Below are 21537 nucleotides of genomic sequence, written 5' to 3' on the forward strand. Positions count from 1 at the left end.
GGTAAATTTTTGTCTCCCTTAGCAGAGAGTTTTTTTTTATTCAAAATAAGCCTCTTCATGCCTGTCCTACACCCGCATGATTCTCATTTTAAGAAAAAGACCCCACTGTGTCAGGCAGTGACTGGCCAAACACACTCCAACAGGTCTCTGTTTGAAAACACTCCAATTATTTTGCTTCAATGGCGTATTTTAGGAGATATTAGACAGTGGTTCCAATGTGCAGCAGCTAATTAAGGTAGCATAGAACAAAATATCAATGCAATTTTTTATTCTCAAAATACCATATATGCCAGATTATATGCACCATAGGCCAGTGTTTTACTGCCCCACATCTGTATGTGTCAATATGTACCAATATCATACTCTGTATATTTTTATAAAGATATATTTTAATTTACTTTATTATTTATATACAGGAGCATCTTCCTCTGAGTCTGAAGGTGACACAATGAAAACAGACCTGGATCAGTACGTATGTGTTATTCATCGATATTTTTGTTTTATATAGTACTTTATGTTCCGAGGTATGCCACTCACATAAAGATCTGTTAACTCCTAGTCTGTAACAAATGCTAGTATTGGTGCTGCATCATTAGCTATGGATTGGAAATGTTTCCTAATTACATCAATTTGCCATCAATAGCACAAAAGTCATGCTTACTGAAAGACATTTGGTTTCCCGACCTTCAAAAGATCTTCTTCAATACTTGTATTGATATTACTGTGGTCTTTGTGAACATTTAATTAATAATGAAGGATTAAATGTTAGTTCATCAATTGCATTTCAATTACTGAAATGATTCCTCTGCACGTACCATTAATACAACCATAAATTTAATTAACTTGTTCAGTCCAACTACCTATATTGTGAAAATAAAATATGTATAAGCATAAAGATTTTTTATTTTTTTTTGAGGATTCGGGTTGTTTTGTGGTTATACCAGTTATGCATTTTTGATTAACATATTGTGCCATTTTCACAACTTTGTTGTTGATTGTATGATAGAATTACGGTAGATACATCAGTATGTATTCCTTATAGATTTGTGGATTGAGACCCTAGTTACATCTTTTGAAAGGTCCTACACCTGCATATATGCTATTATCCTGGTAAGCAGATCTATTGTACCCACGGCGTTGCGGTTTTTGGGATATGTTGTGATGACATTAATATAACCACTTTGTGATAAAGGACATGTCAGGACTATGGTGCTAAGTGCTTTGACTAATTCTTGTTACGCAGGGATAGATACAATTTTTATGTTTGTTTATTAAGACCCTAGGCGGGCACTAGTTTATAAGATGTCCAGCACCTTCACTTTGTAGCCACAGCTATTGCCCACTGTCTCATACCAGTATGGCACACCCAATAATTGACACAACTTATCTTTACCAAACTCCACAGTATTATTACCAAAGTGTTGAGGTATGGTATGGTATGCAAAAGTCCACCCTAACTGTGCAATGTTCAATTTTTTTTTATGCCAATTTTATCTCCATCAGTCAGATAGTTCCCTAAACCGACCATTTATTCTGTGTGGTATGTCCTGCCTTACGGAGAGCAGAGGGTGGTGCCTCCATCACTTAGCACCCCTGTGCTCTTCGCAAGGCAGTTAAGTAAGGTCTCGCACACATCTCCTTCACTGTGTCCTCAGTTAGACTACACTGCCTTGTGGACAGCAGAGGGCGATAACCAATGACGTCACCGCCCTATGCTCTCCTTGAGGCAGAACATGCCATAGAGAATAAATGGGCAGTTTGGGTGCCCATCCGTCAGAAAGTAAAATAAAATAATGGCGAACTGCACAGCTAGGGAGGCATTTTGCACGTAAATTCACATTGACAAGCTTTAAAAGATAAAAATAAAAACAAAGGTTCTTATTTAATACTCATTAAAAGGATTCCTTTGGCCAAAGGGGATTTGTTGGTCCTAGTTGTCCTTTAAATGAGACCCTTTGTTTAGCTACTGAAAAAGAGTCACTATAATGAATAAATAATACTGAATAAATATTATTCTTTAGAAATGTAACAGGAATACACAATATAGAGCAAATCAGAAATATTAATCGATAATCTGGATACAATAGGAAATCAGCGCTTCACTAATTTTCCACTCAAAATGGAGAATGTCTACTTTTTTTTGTGTTCTTGACATGAGGATTTGTCTCAAATTGCAGCTGTTGGTAAACAATAACATCCAGCCAAAGGAGGATGAGGGGTCAGCTCCCTTAACACACTTTAAATTCCAGCACCTGGCTATTCATGAAAATAATAGATTCTTCTGTGCATTCTAATTCTTAATAACTCAGCAATTCCTATCCTTTACAGGACAGCAATCTAAAAAAAGCAACACATAAATTAGGTCTTCAAATTTTGTAGAATGTTACAGATAAAATGTACATTCCTATTTACAGTGGTACCTCAGTTTACGAATTTAATGCGTTCTCCAGGACGTTTTGCATTGCGAAAAATGTGTAAACTGAAACACGGTTTCCCATAGGAATGCACTGAAACCCAATTAATCCGTTCCGGAGGTCAAAAGTCAAAATGATCTGGCATGGAAACCAACCCACAATGCAGAACACACAATAAAAGTCATGCAAATGACGTAGCTCAGCTCCCTACCTTACCACCGAGAAATGCACCAAAAAAGTTCCAAAAAGTCCCAAAACCGCTGCAATAAATTTCCAGAATGGCTCCAAAACTCGATGCAAAAAACACGTCAACACCTCCAACACCTCCACTCACGAAGTCACGTGCTACCCACAGACTCCAGCATGCACGGGGGCGGCACTATAAACCTCCCAGGCACAATGCATCCTGGGGTAACTTACATTGTATTCGAAAAATTTTTGTAAACGGAGGCATTATTTTCAATGGATTTTCATTTGTAAACCGAAAATTATGTTCACCGAGCCGTTTGTAAACTGGTACCACTATATTTGCAAGAGGACTTTCACAAAATGACTGCTTATCCTTTCAGCCTATGTAACTATGTTTGTCATGTCTTTACCACCTTCACCAATCTTTATATTATCAGTTTCTGCTAGTGCTTAGTCCTTATTGTCACCTTCCGCTAATATCTACTCCCCATCAGTGAACCCACCAGAATTACCTATGTACTAATATTGCACTCATTACCTTGACCTGGCTCCTCCTAGTTCCCCCAGTAATTTCCAAAATATGTTAACATATGATAACATTATACAAATATATCCGGGGCCAATACAAAACATTGTGTGGAAATCTATTTACAAACAGGACTTTACATAGGAAACAAGGTTATGCGTTTAGACTGGAAGAAAGAAGATTTAGTCTAAGGCAAAAGAGAGGTTTTTTTTTACAGTAAGAACAATAAGGGTATCGAATTCTCTGCCTGAAGAAGTGGTTTTATCATAATCCGTACAGATGTTTAAAAAGCAACTAGATGCATACTTGCAAAAACAGAATATTCAAGGTTATAATTTTTCAACTGTAGGGTAATAGCTTCTTGATCAAAGGATAAATCTGACTGCCATTCTGGGGTCTAGAGGGAATTTTTTTCCTAGCTTGTTGCAAAATTGGAAGTGCTTCAAACTGTTTTTTTTTTTTTTTTGCCTTCTTTGGATCAACAGCAAAAAACAAATGTGAGAAAGGCTGAACTTGATGGACACATGTCTTTTTTTCAGCCTATGTAACAATGTTGTGATCATTATCACTTTGTTAACCCTCCCCCAGTCTAATTGTCTCCAGCTATGATGGCCATGTGTTTACAAACTTTATTTTAGTGGGGGCAGTGTAGAGCATACCCAAATTGTATTATTATAGCGGAGCTTCTCTAACTACGGTATATAATAGGGAAGGCCTATCTTTGGATTTTGTTTTTCACAAACAGTAAGGATTAGCATTAAAGTGGGTTTTCCCAATGAAGCAATGAATAATACCATAAATCTAAAACATAGCAAATATAAGCACCTTGTGTTCTGACAGTTTTCTTTACTACACAGAATGTGGTAGTAGCATCCTATAGTCATCATAGTATCACCATGGTAATTGATGAAAAAAAGACTCAATTCCATTAAGTTAAACCTTCCACATATGTTTCTGCTGTTGGTTCAAAAGAAGGCAAAAATCTAGCAAAATAATTTGTATATCTTATTACAGAGGCTAGTCGTTGACCTCAAAGTAGAGCATCCTTCATGAACTGCCACTATATGCTAGAAAAACACTTTAACATAATTTTGTTTTTCCTACAATATATGTGTAATCACATCCCATGTATAAGTGATTTACCATATCATTTCATATTGTGAGGTCTACCATATATTTCTCCTAGTAAAATCACCCCAGGCATCTGATACAGTGATTCTGATATAAACTTAAAGTGTATGCTTTGTTGTATTCTGATGACATCATTAACTTCTATTTTATTTTTTACTCACCCCATATTACATGATTGTACAGTTGTGGAGAAAAAAGTATCCATCATGTCATATCTTGATAATTGTTAGAAATAAAGTGTTTTGTTCACTACGGAAACGATGTTTTACTAATAATATTTGCTCATATTATTTTGTACCCTGTCTTTATATAGTTACAGGTATCTCCACTTGTGAACAAGAAGGTTAATGTAGACATCACATGTTAACATTTGGTGTGGTATATAATTATATTTTAATACTATTCAGGTCTCCAAGTGAAAGCTCTGCATCTGATACACAAGAAAATATTAACAAGGAAATGAACCCTCCCAGCAACGTGCAGACAATAAATATACAACCAACAATGATTCAGCAGGTGACAAAATACTTTATTTTCCAAAACAACTACCCTACTTAACCTCATCTTTTACCATACACTGATCAGCCACAACATTAAAACCACCTGCCTAATATCATGTACGTGTAGGTCCCCTTTGTGCTGCCAAATCAGTTCTGATATGTCGAGGAATATCCACAAGACCTCTAATTGTGTCCTACGGTATCTGGCAATAAGACATTAGCAGCAGATCATTTAAGTCTTGCAAATTGCGAAGTGGGGCCTCCCTGGATCGGATTTGTTGTTTTAGCACATCATACAGATGCTCAATTGAACTGGGATCTGGGGAATTTGAAGACCAAGGCAACACCTTGAGTGCTTTGTCTTATTCCTCAAACCATTCCTGAACACTTTTTGCAATGTGACAGGGAGCATTATCCTACTGAAAGTGGTCACTGCTATCAGGGAACAACATTGCCCTGAAAGGGTGTACATGGTCTGCAATAATCTCTATTTAGGTGGTACGTATCAAAGTAACAGCCACATGAATGTCAGGACCCAAGGTTTCCTAGCAGAACATTGCCCAGAGCATAAAACTGCTTCTGCTGGCCTGCCTTTTTCCCATAGTTGATCCTGCTGCCATCTCTTCCCCAGGTAAATGATGCACATACACCCGGCCATCCACCTGATCTAAAAGAAAACATGATTCATCAGACCAGAAAACCTTCTTCCATTGCTCCATGATCTAGATCTGATGCTCATATAGAAATTGAAGGTGCTTTTGGACATGGATTATTACAGGCACGCTGACTAATCTGCAAATATGCATCCCCATGCACCACAAACTGTGATGCACTGTATGTTCTGACACCTCTCTATCATGGCCAGCATTATGTTTTTGGAGATTGAAGATACAGCAATTCTTCTGTGTATTTGGATCAGATGGTGTAACGGAACCTTCCGTTAATGGACGCTTCCTAGCTTGCGCCGAGGACCACAAGCACCGCACCGGACACCACAACTGCCGTAGCTTGACTGGAGTCTCGCCGTCTTCCTTCCACTCTGGATCAGCTTCTGTCCTCCAGGACCGTGTGGGAAAGACCTCTTTCTTCCACCCTGTATGAACCTCCAGCATCCAGGACTGTGTGGGGAAGACCTCTCCTCCAAGGAGAGCGTAACAGGAACAGCTCTTAAAAGAGCTAAGTGCTTCAAGCTCAGGGGAGTATGCAGAGCATAGCAATCCCCAGTGTGATTATAACAGCTCCCTCCAATAACGAGACAATGCTACGTTTTGAGGGATCAAGAAGAACTCTGGTTTAATTACACACACTCTGCTTTTATGCAATTCTCCCCTGCAAGGGAGACGCCCACATACAATTATACATTACCCAATCACACAATGGTTACATCCCACAGATTCCCTCCCCTTAGCCTGAGAGGTAACCCAATTATCCATACAATTTAAACATACTTTTTACCCAACTTTCATAACTCTAAAACCATACATCCAATATTAATAACAGTTACATATTATTAATCAGCACATTCCAAATACAAACATACCCAAAAATCATTCGAATCCGTTCAGCCGTTCGGGAGATAGGTATAAATCACTTTTGACCGACCGCAAGCACATTTTCATGCCCAAAACAGTTCCATGGATTTGGGCTGTGTGGTCAGTCTACTTTGCACCGAGAAAATGACTAAGTCCCATTCGAACGAGCGTCTGAATCTTCGAACCGTACTTAGTCTCCAGCCATGGTGTCGAAGAAGGTATGGGTCAGCGGTGTTCGTGCAATTGGGTAGCCGCAAACAGTTCCATAGATTTGGCTGCACACACCGCTGACCGCGTTCGAATAAGTTAAAATGGCCGCTGCCACGTGTTGTTTGTCGAATGGCGGCCACTTCGACGACTTCGGCACTTCGACGACTTCGGCACTTCGACTGCATTCGAAGTGCCAGTTTAAAAGTTGTAACCCTGCTCCAAAGCATTTAAAGGGCCAGGAACAGCATTCAAAAATCCATCATGCCCAAATGTAATTCTTACAGGGCAATACATTCCAGGGCCATAGTCGCAGGGCAGGAGGCTAGCGATAAGTCCTCTCCAATGCCCAGTGGCAAATGGCAGTTTGTCACAGATGGGCTGCTCTTGCTCTCTACATGCATCAATGAGCCTTGGGCACCCATGACCCTGATGTCAGTTCACCGATTGTCCTTCTTTACACCATGGTACTAACCACTGTATACCGGGAACTCCCCACTTGCCGTTTTGGCGGTGGTATGACCTAGTTGTCTAGCCATCATTATTTGGTCTTTGTCAGACTTACTCATATCTTTTCGCCTGCCCATTTTTTCTGCTTCCAACACATGAAATTCAAGAGCTGCCTGTTCACTTTCTGCCTAATGTATACCCCACCCCTTGACAGGTGCAATATAACGATATAATAACATTGTTATTCACCTGTCTGTGGTTTTAATGTTGTGGCTGATCAATGTATATTACCCACTGTCATTTCCCTCTCCCAGGTTTTCTCCCTCTTAATCTTTAGCAGTCTTTTGCCCCTAAATACATGAACATGCCTTCCTTTTTTTTTAGAAGGGAAATAGTGCTTTTTCTTATTCCAAACATGTTATTGAGTGTACACCATTCGTTCATTAAAAGGTTATGTTCAGTTTTTGGTACATTGCGTATAAACTGTGATACACTATGTTATTGGTAATGTTTCAACATTCATGTTTTTTGTTTGGTATTTTTTTTTTTTTTAAATGAAACTCCAAATTGTAGAGAATTAAATAGGAATTTTCAGAAATTCCCCACTGTAGTCACAGCCTGGCTTTTTTAGTTTTAATTTTACAATTCTGATTTAATTCAGTAAAATTTAGAGTTTAGTGAATAATACCTTTTTATTTTAAATATGGGTACTCTGTATCATCCCATAAGTATCTATCATTCTATAAGTTAATCCTTAAACATTGGGAATATGTCTCTCACTAGGCTGTGAACTGTCCATGTGGCCATTTTAGTTATGTGAGTTTGGTCTGTATATTGTATCCATTACTAACCCATATTTTTAATGTATATTTATTACTACAGTCTGCAAGTCCAACCAACTACCTACAAGGACTTGATGGGAGGCCTCTAATTGCAGCACCTGTTTTCACAAAGGTAAGTAAATGTAGCAATGGAAATAAAAGTATGTAGCAATGCAATAAAAGTATGCAATTGTCAGGTTACGCGTGCCTTGCTACTCTTTTCAAATACTTATGAAATATGACTATATATAGTTTATTAATGTAAAACACAAATAAAATAGACAACATACATATTTAAAAAGTTACAACCTCCTCACGGCACTGGGCATACCATCCCAGACGATAACCACCGACAGATGGACAAACTCTCACAGCTGGAATCCCTCCCAAGTTGCCCCGTTTGTTCCAGGTGCCAACCCGGCCACTCACCCAGGGACTTGAACCCCTAAGAGACTACACCTGCTCGCAATGTGTTATGCCAGAGCCTGTTATAAGTAGTTCGTAAATATTACGTAGATATTACATAGGTGTTACAGCACTACACACACGACAGCCCCCTCAAAGAGAACCTACCACCCCTTGACCCACAACACCTGGAAGCAGGGCATTACATGGCAAGTGACCGTCTCCACACGGGCCAGCCCTCTCCCCCCCCCCCGCTACCTCCTTGGTAAGGGGTACTACCTATGGCGGGCCAGTTCACCCACCTTCATTAAATACACGACATGCCATGATACGATAGCTCCAAACCGAACAGCCCGACCCGACACATCCACACCACCAATCCAGACAAATCACCGCACAATCTCGGACTACACACTCGCAACCACTCCTATAACCCATCCCAGTTACACCACAACATACACAATCAGCCAATTAAAAAGTGCAAAACAATTATCGTAATGACCGTTTTTAACCATACAAATGCTATATGTTGTTCAAACCCCGCTGCAGCTGTTGGGGCACAGCGGAGAAACATGTTGGATGTTACCTTTAATGTGCACGACAAAAATAAAGAATAAAAAAAAAAAAAAAAGTTACATTTATAAAAGAGACTAATGACGTTCCCAAAAAAATTGTGTAAGTAGTTTTTGGAGATAAAAAGAACGTTAATTTCTGCTGGGTCAAATTGGGAAGGTTATCGAAGTTTCACATTATGAAAAGTGGTGCAAAGATGTAAAAGGAGAAGAGTCACTAATGCAATGTTCCTGTTGGTTCCACTGGTTTCCTTGGTGAATGTTCTATTTGTAGTACTTTTGAACACACTACTTTGATAAATCTGATCCCATTGCGTCAATTGCAGTTGGTTTAGAGAAACCCACATGTTAGGTGGAGTTCATCACTGGTAGCGAAGACTGTTATCAATATAGTAAAAGCTAGTCTTTTGCCAAGTGTGGACTTAGGAAATGTGTATACATGCCAAAGACATGATTCCATCCCAAGAGGTATCAGAACAAGTCGATTGCAAGGAGGATAAAGACTCATCCTTTATTGGATTCTCTTATTGTAAGTGGGAAATTACCGCTTGTTGAACAAAAACAAATGGTACAACTATGGTGTCTAAATCTGTAGGCACAAAATTCCTATTGTAGTCATGATTTTTTGTAACTATTCATTAACGTGAGATTTGCATTTTAGACATTGCAGGATCTTACATCTTCCGAAGGCCAGCTGGTTGTATTTGAGAGCAGAGTAAAAGGATCTCCGTCTCCCAAAGTTGAATGGTACAGAGAAGGAACACTGATTGATGACTCTCCAGATTTTCGCATTTTACAGAAAAGTATGTTTTCATATCCATGTGTTCTCTATCATATAAAGGAAATACATTTATCTAGTTGAAATGACATGCTCAATAAATCTGTAAAATTTTATTTTGATCATTTAATGACCCCAGTTCACTTTATGTTTATGTTAAATGCATAAAATATTATGCAATTTGGAAACCAATATTTTCTTAATGTGACTATAAAAACACAAGAACACTAACTTAAAGGAGCACTATAGTGCCAGGAAAACAAACTTGTTTTCCTGACACTATAGGGTCATTAGGTCACCCCCACCCTCCGGGCCCCCCTCCAGCTGGGCTGAGGGGTTTAAAACCCCTTCAGCCACTTACCTTTCTCCAGCGCCGGACTCCCTCTGTGCTGGGGAACTATCCACCCCCTGCCGACGTCAGATCCGAATGCGCATGCGCTGCAAGAGCCGTGCACGCATTCAAACAGCCCATAGAGACTGGACTAACCATCAGTGAAACATAGTAGTTTCTCTGAAACTGCTATGTTTTCAGCTGCAGGGTTAAAACTAGAGGGACCTGGCACCCAGACCACTTTATTGAGCTGAAGTGGTCTGGGTGCCTATAGTGGTCCTTTAATACAACTATAAGCTGATCCTTTTGTAAAGCTCTGCAATGACAGTGCAAATGTTTTTTGGCTAACATTGATATAAATAAAACACATTCCAATGTGTGTTCTGTTCTTTAACTCAAGTATTTTGTCAACTTTTGTCAAGTTCATTATCATTTGCTTAATATCCAACAATGAGTTACTTACGATGATATTAAAGGAACACTATAGTCACCTAAATTACTTTAGCTAAATAAAGCAGTTTTGGTGTATAGATCATTGCCCTGCAATTTTACTGCTCAATTCACTGTGATTTAGGAGTTAAATCACTTTGTTTCTGTTTATGCAGCCCTAGCCACACCTCCCCTGGCTATGATTGACAGAGCCTGCATTAAAAAAAAAAAAACTGGTTTCACTTTCAAACAGATGTAATTTACCTTAAATAATTGTATCTCAATCTCTAAATTGAACTTTAATCACATACAGGAGGCTCTTGCAGGGCCTAGCAAGCTATTAACATAGCAGGGGATAAGAACATTTTAATTAAACACAACTTGCAATAAAGAAAGCCTAAAAAGGGCTCTCTTTACAGGAAGTGTTTATGGAAGGCTGTGCTAGTCACATGCAGGGAGGTGTGACTAGGGTTCATAAACAAAGGGATTTAACTCCTAAATGGCAGAGGATTGAGCAGTGAGGCTGCAGGGGCATGTTCTATACACCAAAACTGCTTCATTAAGCTAAAGTTCTTCAGGTGACTATAATGTCCCTTTAACTTGACTTTTACACAAGTGTCCAAGACCCAGCATTAAAACGTTGCAGGATCTCAAGAATCCTTGCAGTCTTTATATTCTGACTATTGTACAAATAGGAATAAACATGCTTGTATTATTTGAATCTTTTACAATCATGAATAAATTTGGTAACCGATCTTTCCTTCTTTTATTTCATTCTTTAGAACCACGATCTATGTCAGAACCCGGTAAGTGCTAAAATATGTCATCCTTTTAACATTGTCAGTTCTACTGTGTACCACATTTCCTCTGTTTGATCATAGTCCAAGCTAACTATTAGACAGACATCTATCAAACATATTATTATGGTGGAAGAGGTTCCTGCTGTGATCTGTGTTTATTATTGGACATATGCACAAGCCAAGTTAGTAAGCTTAGGCTATTTATGCTAAACCACTATGAAAACAATGAGATGGTTGCCAGATTGTTGTTATATGACCTTAGTAAATAATTTTCAAACTGACTGAAGACCAGACCAGTCTGTTTAGTTTTCTGAATCCTCCAGTCATGTCTACATTCTGTTTGAAGGATCATTGCTTGTTCAGTAAACAGACACTGGGTCAGCTATAACCTGTGCAGAGACTTTGGTGGGATTTATTCGCTGAATTGCAGTTACTTTATAAAAGACACAAATTGTAACATTTAGACAAAAAATATTTGGGCTATACCTGAGTTGGCGATTGTTTGCAAGCGTTATATATTTTTGCCTAATTTTTCAATTTAGATTTAAATTTGTTAAAATTTGTTGTTAAGGGAACACTATACAGGAATACAAACATGTATTACTATAGCTGTGAAAGCAATGGATAAGGTGGCCAGTCCCCTTGTCAGAAAAGTAAAAGGTGATTTAGTCACCTTTATTGCAGCACTGCGTTGATATCTTAGTGACTGGCCCTACCCCCACCCTGCCTCATTGACTCAAATCATCAAACTTAATGATCTCAGCCAATCCAATTCGTTCCTATGGGAAAGCATTGGGAGGCTATTGCGCATGGGTGGAAAAACTCAGCGTTGCACCAATCAGCATCTCCTCATAGAGATGCATGAATCAATGCATCTCTATGAGGAACTTTGAGGGCCTCAATTCTGGTGCCGAAAAAGGTCTTAATCAGCTAAAATTGTTAATTTCTCCAGACTTCTCTTAGTTTCTACAGAGTTCAATTACCTTCTCTGAAAAGACAGTGTTTATATAAAAAGCCAGCAGGTACATGCAGTAGACAACAGAACAACTAAATTAAGCTGTAGTTGCTCTGGGGACTATAGTGTCCCTTTGATGAATAAACCTCATCTGTGTTCCTTAACCCCTTAAGGACACATGACATGTGTGACATGTCATGATTCCCTTTTATTCCAGAAGATTGGTCCTTAAGGGGTTAAAGCAGATATGTCACTTTTGGGGGTTTGTAAAGATTCCAGAAGGTGACCTCTCCAATTAGGGTCCGGTGGCTGCGGGTTGGAGTAAAAGGTAGGTTTACTTACCTGAAGACCTGAAGCTGTCCCTGGTACATGCACAAGAGCAGGGCCAGATTAAGATCCCAGTGGGCCTGGTGCTGACAATTATGATGGGGCCTAATTACAAAATCTTATCGACCAAAAACACTAAAACAGTCATACAACTCAAGCGTCATGTATCTGATGGAGATGGTGTTGGAGGGAAACTCAAGGGATGCAGCTATAAGAAAACACATACTCTATGCTAATCTCTCTCTAATTTATGCTTTCTTGTAAATCCATAACCCCTAACAGCAGTATCCAGTGAAGCAGAATGTCAATGGGTGGGGTAAAAGGGTGGGCCACTGACACGAATCACGTGACCAGAACTGCTAAAAGGGGAAAACATGCCCAAAAAGGGAGCATGTCTGTCCAAAGAATTGGAAGGCCAGCCTCGTGTCCCTGTGTCTTGTGACACTTGTGAATACAGACCTGTCCCAATGTATGTCCCCGTGTCTCACAGCGTCCCCATGTCTCTCTGTGTCCCCATATCTCTCAGCGTCCCCATGTCTCTCAGCATCTCCATGTCTCTCAGCGTCCCCTAGTTTCTGTGTCCCCATGTCTCTCTGCTGCCTTTCTCCCCATCCTTCACTTACCTGAGCTGTAGGCTGTCTCTGCAGGCTGGGAGCTGCTGTCTGGACTCTGTGCTGTGTCGCTGCTCCCCCGCAGATCAGTGAGTAGAGAGAGGTAGGGAGGGATATGCTGTAACTTCCTATCCCTGCCTCTCCACACACAGTGACCCCTACTGGCTGGTGCTGGTAATGCAGAGTAATCTCTGTTTATACTGAGAAAAATATCTGCATTTGTATTGCCGGTATTACTGCAATACCGGCATGGCCAGGCAGCCTCAAATACCGGCTGTGCTGGTAAAATGCCAGTCAGGTGGCAAACCTAAGAGTAGTGTGTAAAAAATACAAATAAAAAAATAATATATATATATATATATAATATACAAGATATAAAAGAGAGCGCGTATGCTAAACAAATAAAAGACCTACGTAATAGCCAATATGTGGTCTAAATAGAACAATGAGAATAGTACTCAAGGTACTCTGATAATGATAGCAGCTAAAACAAAAATAATTTTCCCAATTCCTGTGTACAAATGTTGATATGAATTTCAGCGCTTAGTAGATAATCCCCTTAGAAATAACAAGGGTGCATTTATATGCAAATTGTATCTATAATAATATAAAAATATCACAAAAAAGTCCAAAGTGTACAGATCAACTTATAAAGCCCTGCGGAGGAAAGTCCAGATATTGTAGTAGTGAGTAGGGACTCAGAGATATGTAGAAATACCTTGGGAAAAGAGAGACAAAAAAGATATATAGTGTAACTCTATATCAAAATGTATTACCCAGGGTACAAAAAAAGGGTCCCCCCAAACTTAAAAACTCTTACACTGAATAAAATATAGTACTCATCGTTGTAGATCATGCAGGAGAAAAAACCTTGTAACTGCTCGTTTTTCAAAGTCAAGACTGGTTGTCTGGTTCCCCACAGGAGACAGCAGCTACCTGGTGCACTCAGGAGGGCTGTCCGTAATGGTGTCGGTGGGGAAACGCTGGCGGTAAGTCCGGCTTCTATCAGGAGCTTTGAGGGTCTGCTGCAGATGAGTTTTTTAGCACCCTATCAACGCGTTTCGCCCTTCTTCCGAGGGCTTTTTCAAGATAGGTGCTCTGGACATTGCTTGGCAGTTTTATACTTTGCCGGGCAAACAAGTTCAAATCTCTTAAAGGTATATACCTTTCTTAAAAACATACATTAAAAAACACGATAACTTCTACATATGTAAGCAAAATATACTATTGCAATACATATTAGCTTTTACATGCAAAATATCAAGAGCTGTTGTACAATATCTTCCTGGTATGGTTTAAAAACAACTTGGAATACCATTAACATACATAAATTTAAAATATAAAACCATAGCAATAGCAGAGATTGCTGTTGGCGTATTTGTACATCTTGCTCTTAGATTTCAATATTTCTATTAGCGTCATATATCAATCTAAAGTGGTGACATCAGTTTTTCATTACCAATAATTTAAAAGTCAATCCTAACATAAAGATTAATAGACGCTCCTAGCTTAGTGGTTATGTTCTTTACAGATGTCTGCAAAGTATTCCCATAAGGACAGAAACTTAGTAACAAATTGTATCTCTAAAAAAGTGTATCTCTAAAAAGAGGGGAGTATGTTATCTTATACATCAAATAACAATTAGAGACCATATTTGGCATAGAGAATACATTGTAATATTTTTTAATTTATTTTATTCCTGTATTGGACTCGCAGTAATGACCCCTGTTCCCTTAAAGGAAATAATCTTTGTAATTCTGAATAAGGTGTATACTGTTTTAGAGTAGGTGAATTGCTTTTCTTAAAGGTATATTTAATAATAGAACAATATTCTTCAAGAATTCCTAACCAATTGGAATATATGGTCCCACTATTATCTGTATACTGGAGAGATTTAGCTCTTATTTCCTGATCATTATATTGCTACAGTATGTTGGCTAATTCTAGTTCTGCATTTAGACCCGAGGGAATTAAAGTTTTCAGATTATAAATCCAGAACATTTCCCAGTATGTTAAAGTTTTACTCAATTCACCTCCCCTCCATTGTACTTCTACTCTTTCAATCCCACAATACAAGAGAAGTGTTGGATCGCTATTGTGATGTGTTCTGAAATGATTAGAGAGGGAAGGTTTCTCAAAACCTCTTTTGATGTTGTAGGCAAGTTCTCTGAGTCTGATTTTGAGTGTTCTTTTTGTTTGGCCCACATATTGGAGGCCACACGGGCACTCCAACATGTAGATGACTTGTTTGGTGTTACACATAATACAGTCCTTGATATCGAACATTTCTTTTGTAACCGAGGACTGGAAAGTAGTGTAATTTCTCCCTCTGGAGCTTAATTTACATATATTGCAGTTTCCACATTTATAATATCCTTTTTGGCCGGTTAAAAAATGATTAAATTTAATTGGCTTATTATAGCTATGTACCAATTTATTTTGTAATGTCGGGTCCCCCCTGAAAATTACCATCGGTTGTATAGGTAAAAGCGTAGCTAAAACAGGGTCTTGCCGGAGTAAATGCCAATGTTTTTGTACACTTTTTTATACAGTATGCTTGTGCACTGTAGTTAAACACTAAAGGGCATAAGTCCTCAGTGGCCTTATCTGATTTGGCTTACTCCTGTTTAGTCAGTAAAAGTGTTGGACGTTCTATAGTTTTTACTTTTTGGAGGCCTGTATCCAATAGTTTCTCTTTACCCGGCAAAGTATAAAACTGCCAAGCAATGTCCAGAGCACCTATCTTGACAAAGCCCTCGGAAGAAGGGCGAAACGCGTTGATAGGGTGCGAAAAAACTAATCTGCAGCAGACCCTCAAAGCTCCTGATAGAAGCCGGATTTACCGCCAGCGTTTCCCCACCAACACCATTACGGACAGCCCTCCTGAGTGCACCAGGTAGCTGCTGTCTCCTGTGGGGAACCGGACAACCAGTCTTGACTTTGAAAAACGAGCAGTTACGAGGTTTTTTCTCCTGCATGATCTACAACGATGAGTACTATATTTTATTCAGTGTAAGAGTTTTTAAGTTGGGGGGGACCCTTTTTTTGTACCCTGGGTAATACATTTTGATATAGAGTTACACTATATATCTTTTTTGTCTCTCTTTTCCCAAGGTATTTCTACATATCTCTGAGTCCCTACTCACTACTACAATATTTGGACTTTCCTCCGCAGGACTTTATAAGTTGGTCTGTACACTTTGGACTTTTTTTGTGCCATTTTTATAGTATTATAGATACCATTTGCATATAAATGCACCCTTGTTATTTCTATATATATATATATATATATATTATTATTATTTTTAAAATGGGCCTATTCCATGGGCCTGGGCCGGGAGCTACAGCTCCATCAGCCCCTATGTTAATCTAGCCCTACACCAGAGTACAACACTCCAGAGATGACGTCTTGGGAAGAGTGAGGTCCTGCCTGAATCCCACAGTTGGGATTTATAATGGCTGTTGTGATTAAACAAAAGTTGAGCTTTGTCTTTTGTCAACTTTTGTCGACCTGAGGCTTTACCATAAGACAAACTAGTGCCCACTTTGTCTTTTGGTATCTTTGGATTGCATTTGAATTTCAATTAATTTCCAGCACAATCAGCATCAGTATTTCATAAAGATTACAAAACTGCTTTAATGGGACACTATCGGCACCCAGACCACTTCAGCTCCTTAACCCCTTAAGGACCAAACTTCTGGAATAAAAGGGAATCATGACATGTCACACATGTCACGTGTCCTTAAGGGGTTAAAGTGGTCTGCGTGCAGTTTTTTATGAACTGTAATAATTACCTTGAAGGTTTAACTCTCATGTTGTTTTGCCTAACTGACTCTGGACGTCCTTTGCATTAGGACATCCAGCATCACCAAAAACCCCATAGGAAACATTATACAATGCTTTCCTATGAGGCAAGTCCTAATGCAAGTGCGGCACTGATGTCAGCAGAGAAGGAGCAAAGGTGGAGCCTAAACAAGCGCCGAGGGACATCTGTGTGGAAATCAGGTAAGTAATACAGGTGCTTTTAACCGCTTCAGCACCGAGGGGAGGATTGCAAGGGTGGGGGCTTTATAGGGAGCTATAGTGCTAGGAAAACAACTTTGCAAACTTTTAATGCTTATGGCACCACTGTAAAAAAGCAAGACTCTTGACCAGTGTGGAAGTGCAGGATGTAGAAAAGCATTATAGTGATTAATATGGCATTTCTAATGCTGGAAACTACATATAAACTAAAAGAAAGAAGAGAACAAAGTCTGTCCGCACGTGTATGCATACATACACAATTATCAAAGCAACAGTCGAAAAGAATAATAACTTTATTGAATGTAACACAAAAACTGAACTATGTACAAAAGGGGGGAGGGGGAGGGAGAGAGAGGGAGATGTCCGATGCGAAAGCACCTGGGTAGTTAAAAAATATATATAGTTTCCTCCAATTAGGGAAACCGCTAGCTGGGGTACTCCAGTTGAAGCAAGAACCACTATTATAAGTTGTAACCAAACACTAAAAATAATAATAATAATAGTAAGGGCTTGGTGCAATAATTGCTGGCCGAGCGCAAGAGAGTGTCTAAGCAGGTAGTACACTCATGGTGCCCGGCTTGAAGTCACAACTCGAGGACTCCTCAATGCAGTATAAAGTTTGCCAAGTGATACAGTCGTGGTAGTGTGTAACTGGGCAGGATAAGCAGCTATAGCCAGGACCACTATAATGAGAGGTATATAGCCACTTATAATTTGCTCATCGGTACAATAAATTCTTGCCGAGAGAGAGAGGGTTAATAGGCTCTGTCAAAGGTATATGCCAACTCGAAAACAGCTCCTCGGTGCAATGAATTCTTGCATACACTAATGGAGCCTGGCTGCAGGTACCCTTTGAATCTCCTCGGTACGTTGTGACTCTTACAGAGTGAGATAAGTGGTAGTAGCACAGGATCACTGAAAACATTTTTTTATTTTTTTTATTTTTTTTTTTATTTATTTTTTTACTAACAATATATGATGTATATGTTAGAACGCCATGGCTACGGATTTCCCCAAGGTTCTCCTCGGAGCAATAAAATTCTTGCCGAGAGAGATAGGAGAAAATAAAGTAAATGTAGGCTGAGCGGATAACACAGTGATTAGCCTGTGAACTGCAAGGGATACATTGACCCAGTAATATAGGATGTAACACTCCGTTAAATGGGAATAGTAAGTTAATATAAATCTTAGAACTATTTCCCAATCACTACCGTAGGTACCCTTTGAATCTCCTCGGTACGCTGTGACTCTTACCGAGTGAGATACGTGGTAGTAGCACAGGATCACTGAAAAAAATGTATATGTTAGAACGCCATGGCTACGGATTTCCCCAGGGTTCTCCTCGGAACAATAAAATTCTTGCCGAGAGAGATAGGAGAAAGTAAAGTAAATATAGGCTGAGCGGATAACACAGTGATTAGCCTGTGACCTGCAAGGGATACATTGACCCAGTAATATGAGATGTAACACTTCGTTAAATGGGAATAGTAAGTAAATATAAATCTTAGAACTATTTCCCAATCACTACCAGACTGACGAGGATCCCTCTGTGGGGAAAAAAATGTCCGTTTATACACAACAAATAGTCACCATACTGATTAAGCCGTATATAGAGCCCGGAGTAGAGTGGAGTTAGGGCTGAAATATCATATATGGCTGTACGGTGGTGAGTGGTGTGATAGAGGACCAAGATCCCTCCTTGTCATATGGTGTACAGTAATGTGTAACCTCCGGTAGTGGAAGAAAAGAATGGTACCTTCTTGGGTACCAGGTATAGTAAAGGGGAGTAAAGGGAGGACAAAGGTGGGGTGTATCCTAAGTCTTTTGCAATAGTGCCCATATAGTCTCAACAGTACTCTGTAGTGTGCCTCGGTCGGCGACAGGGTACTGTGAGTGAGTGCTAGCGTATAGTGGATCGGGTATTGGTTTATCCGATCATAGTATCTAGAGATAGGTGTTTAAATAACCCAAGCCCAACTATTGTGGTAGTGGGGCGAATAGTCCGGACACCCAAGATAGGTGTCAGTCGATAACGTTGGGTAGGATCTCTCCAATGTCTTGCCCGACGCGCGTTTCGCCTGGGAGAATACCAGGCTCGTCAGGGGAAAAGACTTCCCAGGTGAATTGATTTTAAATAGCCCGCAAAGAGCCCTGATTGGTTCCGGGGAATCTAAGGGGGAGGAGTTTAGTTACGGTGGCCGAAAAGGCTCATCTCAGAGTGGTAAGGCGTTGTCCAAACTCGGGATAGATAGTAGGAGCCTTGTCTATGTCATCAGGATGAGATTCGTACTCCAAAAATAGTGGAGTAAGAGTGTTGGGGTGCTGTAAGTGTCACCCAGTTACATGCCCATGATAGGGGAAGAAAATAAAAAATATTTGGTGAAAGACTCTTATTCAAAGAGTAATTATGATGGTAGAAATAGGCAGGACGACACCAGTTGAACGTGGCATGGAGATGCCTGTATGGCCTCCACGACAGTGTCATGTGTCATAAAGTAAGGACATAGAGTGAATCATGTCATTATAAGAGCCGGGAGGGGGATGAAACATGCTCCTAGCGCCGTCAATATCGGGAGTATCCAGAGAAATGACAGGATTCCGCTCAAAAGAGACGGAATAGACGGTTCCTAGTCAATGATCGGTTCTTAATTGTAAAAGTTATTGAGGCAATAATATAGTGGGTAGGGGAGATTTTTAATGAATAAATGGAGTGTAATTAAACTCCTCATTGAGACCTAGAGGGGAAAGGGTCTTGAATGAGAAGATCCATTCAGATTCTTTACGTAGGAGCACCTTATTGAAGTCCCCTTTCCTCGGATTTGGGAGTAGTTGCTCAATGGCTTGAAATCTTAAGTTCTCAGGGTTCCCCTCATGGAAATTTTGGATGTGTCTCGCCACTGGTGTGGGTGTGACCTTGTTCCTCACTGAAGTTACATGTTGCAGGATTCTCCGTCTAAACTGTTGGAAGGTTTTTCCAATATACTGTATCCTGCAACTGCAGGTGATAAGATATATTATCTTTGTGGTACTACAGTTAACTAGGGTATTGGTTTCGACGGAGACCTGAGTTTGTGTGGATGTAACGAATTTGGAAGGGAGGATGTACTGGCAGGCCTTGCAATGTCCGCATCTATAGGTACCCTTGGTCTCAGTTAGCCACTTCCTGGCTGGTGGGGGGGGTGCCAGATGACTGCGGACGAGTTGATCTTGAAGGTTACTTGGCCTACGCGCTGTCAGTGGTGGGTATTCTGGTAGTACCTTGGAGAGCACCGGATTGTGTAGGAGTATTGGCCAGTGGTTTTTGAGAATCTTGGACATAGGAGACCACCCCTGGTCGAATGTGGCAATGCAGCGTGGGGACTTTGTACTTGTTTCGGTCTGTTTTGTATAAGTGTGGATTTCCTTTCCATTGCGCAAACTTGATGGAAGGCATGTTTCAATAGTCTGTTAGGGTACCCGAGTTCTTTGAAACGAGACCTTAGTATCCTGCATTCACTGTAGAATGTTTCATCTACTGTGCAGTTTTGTCTCGCTCGCAGGTACTGGCCGTAGGGGATAGAGGCCTTAAGTTTAAATGGGTGATGGCTCTCCCAATGCAGTAAACTATTTGTTGAGGTCTCCTTTCTGAACAGTTCTGTTTGTATTGTGCCATCCAGCTGTAACAGAATTTTTAAGTCTAGAAACACAAGTTCATGTTCGTCAATGACACAGGTTAGTTTCAGATTTATGTCATTGACGTTAAGTGCCTTAACGAACTCCTGGACTTTCTGGTGAAACTGGAATCCGTCAACTTTGAAGCAATTAATTCTAAACTCAAAGATGATATTGTAGTGATAAAAAACTACAAAACCGATAGTCTATACACCCAAATGGAGAATAAACTCCAACTTAATATCAATAATTTCAGAAACCATCTGAAACTTAAAAAACACAACAAGTTTCAGAGGGATTTTAAGGATTTCAAAGACGGTAGAATCTTTAGACACACTACCAGGTACCAGAGACGACAGAATAACCGACGAGGCTCCTCCTCAGGTGAAACCGATTGGTCCGATCAGGACCTACAACCCCAGAACAGACGGAAATCTCCATCTAATCGTAACTTTGACCGTCCATGAGACACAAGTGCACACAGAAATACCACTAATAAAAGTATTCTGAAGACCACAGATAAAATAGTCTCCTTTCTGGATATCCCGATACCCACAGACACCACAAACTCTCAGGCAACTACCAACCCGTCACTGAATCCTTTTTTAGACCAGGACCAGCCCCGCCATCAACGGGGACGTCTAAGAGACAGGGATCGCTGGGCATACAAGACCCAGAATCGTACCCAAAGACAATGAGTTCCAACAAAGTAATCAACCTCTCTAATTTTCATCTTGAACAACACCACCTAACGTTACTTAACCGAGGTTTGTCTTTTGTGCCCACCCCCAGTTGTGATATGTTTAACTGGTCTAAGGATCTGAACCTGTTTGGCCGCAAACTGGCTCTTAATATCTTTCACGCCAAAAAAGACTAAGCACTGG

General features: G+C 40.0%; 1 protein-coding gene across 6 annotated transcripts in view; it reads left to right on the forward strand.

The window, feature by feature from the left end:
- Positions 1-21537, forward strand: part of MYPN (myopalladin) — a 173537-nt gene that overhangs the window by 97792 nt on the left and 54208 nt on the right. For all 6 annotated transcript variants that reach the window (XM_063435064.1, XM_063435062.1, XM_063435063.1 and 3 more), the window contains 5 exons: positions 417-468; positions 4668-4776; positions 7832-7903; positions 9409-9550; positions 11068-11091. In XM_063435064.1, coding sequence (XP_063291134.1) covers positions 417-468; positions 4668-4776; positions 7832-7903; positions 9409-9550; positions 11068-11091 — 399 coding nt within the window. The remainder of the gene's footprint in view (positions 1-416; positions 469-4667; positions 4777-7831; positions 7904-9408; positions 9551-11067; positions 11092-21537) is intronic.

The sequence above is a fragment of the Pelobates fuscus genome, chromosome 10 (assembly GCF_036172605.1).
Source record: "Pelobates fuscus isolate aPelFus1 chromosome 10, aPelFus1.pri, whole genome shotgun sequence".
In the NCBI taxonomy this organism is placed as follows: domain Eukaryota; kingdom Metazoa; phylum Chordata; class Amphibia; order Anura; family Pelobatidae; genus Pelobates; species Pelobates fuscus.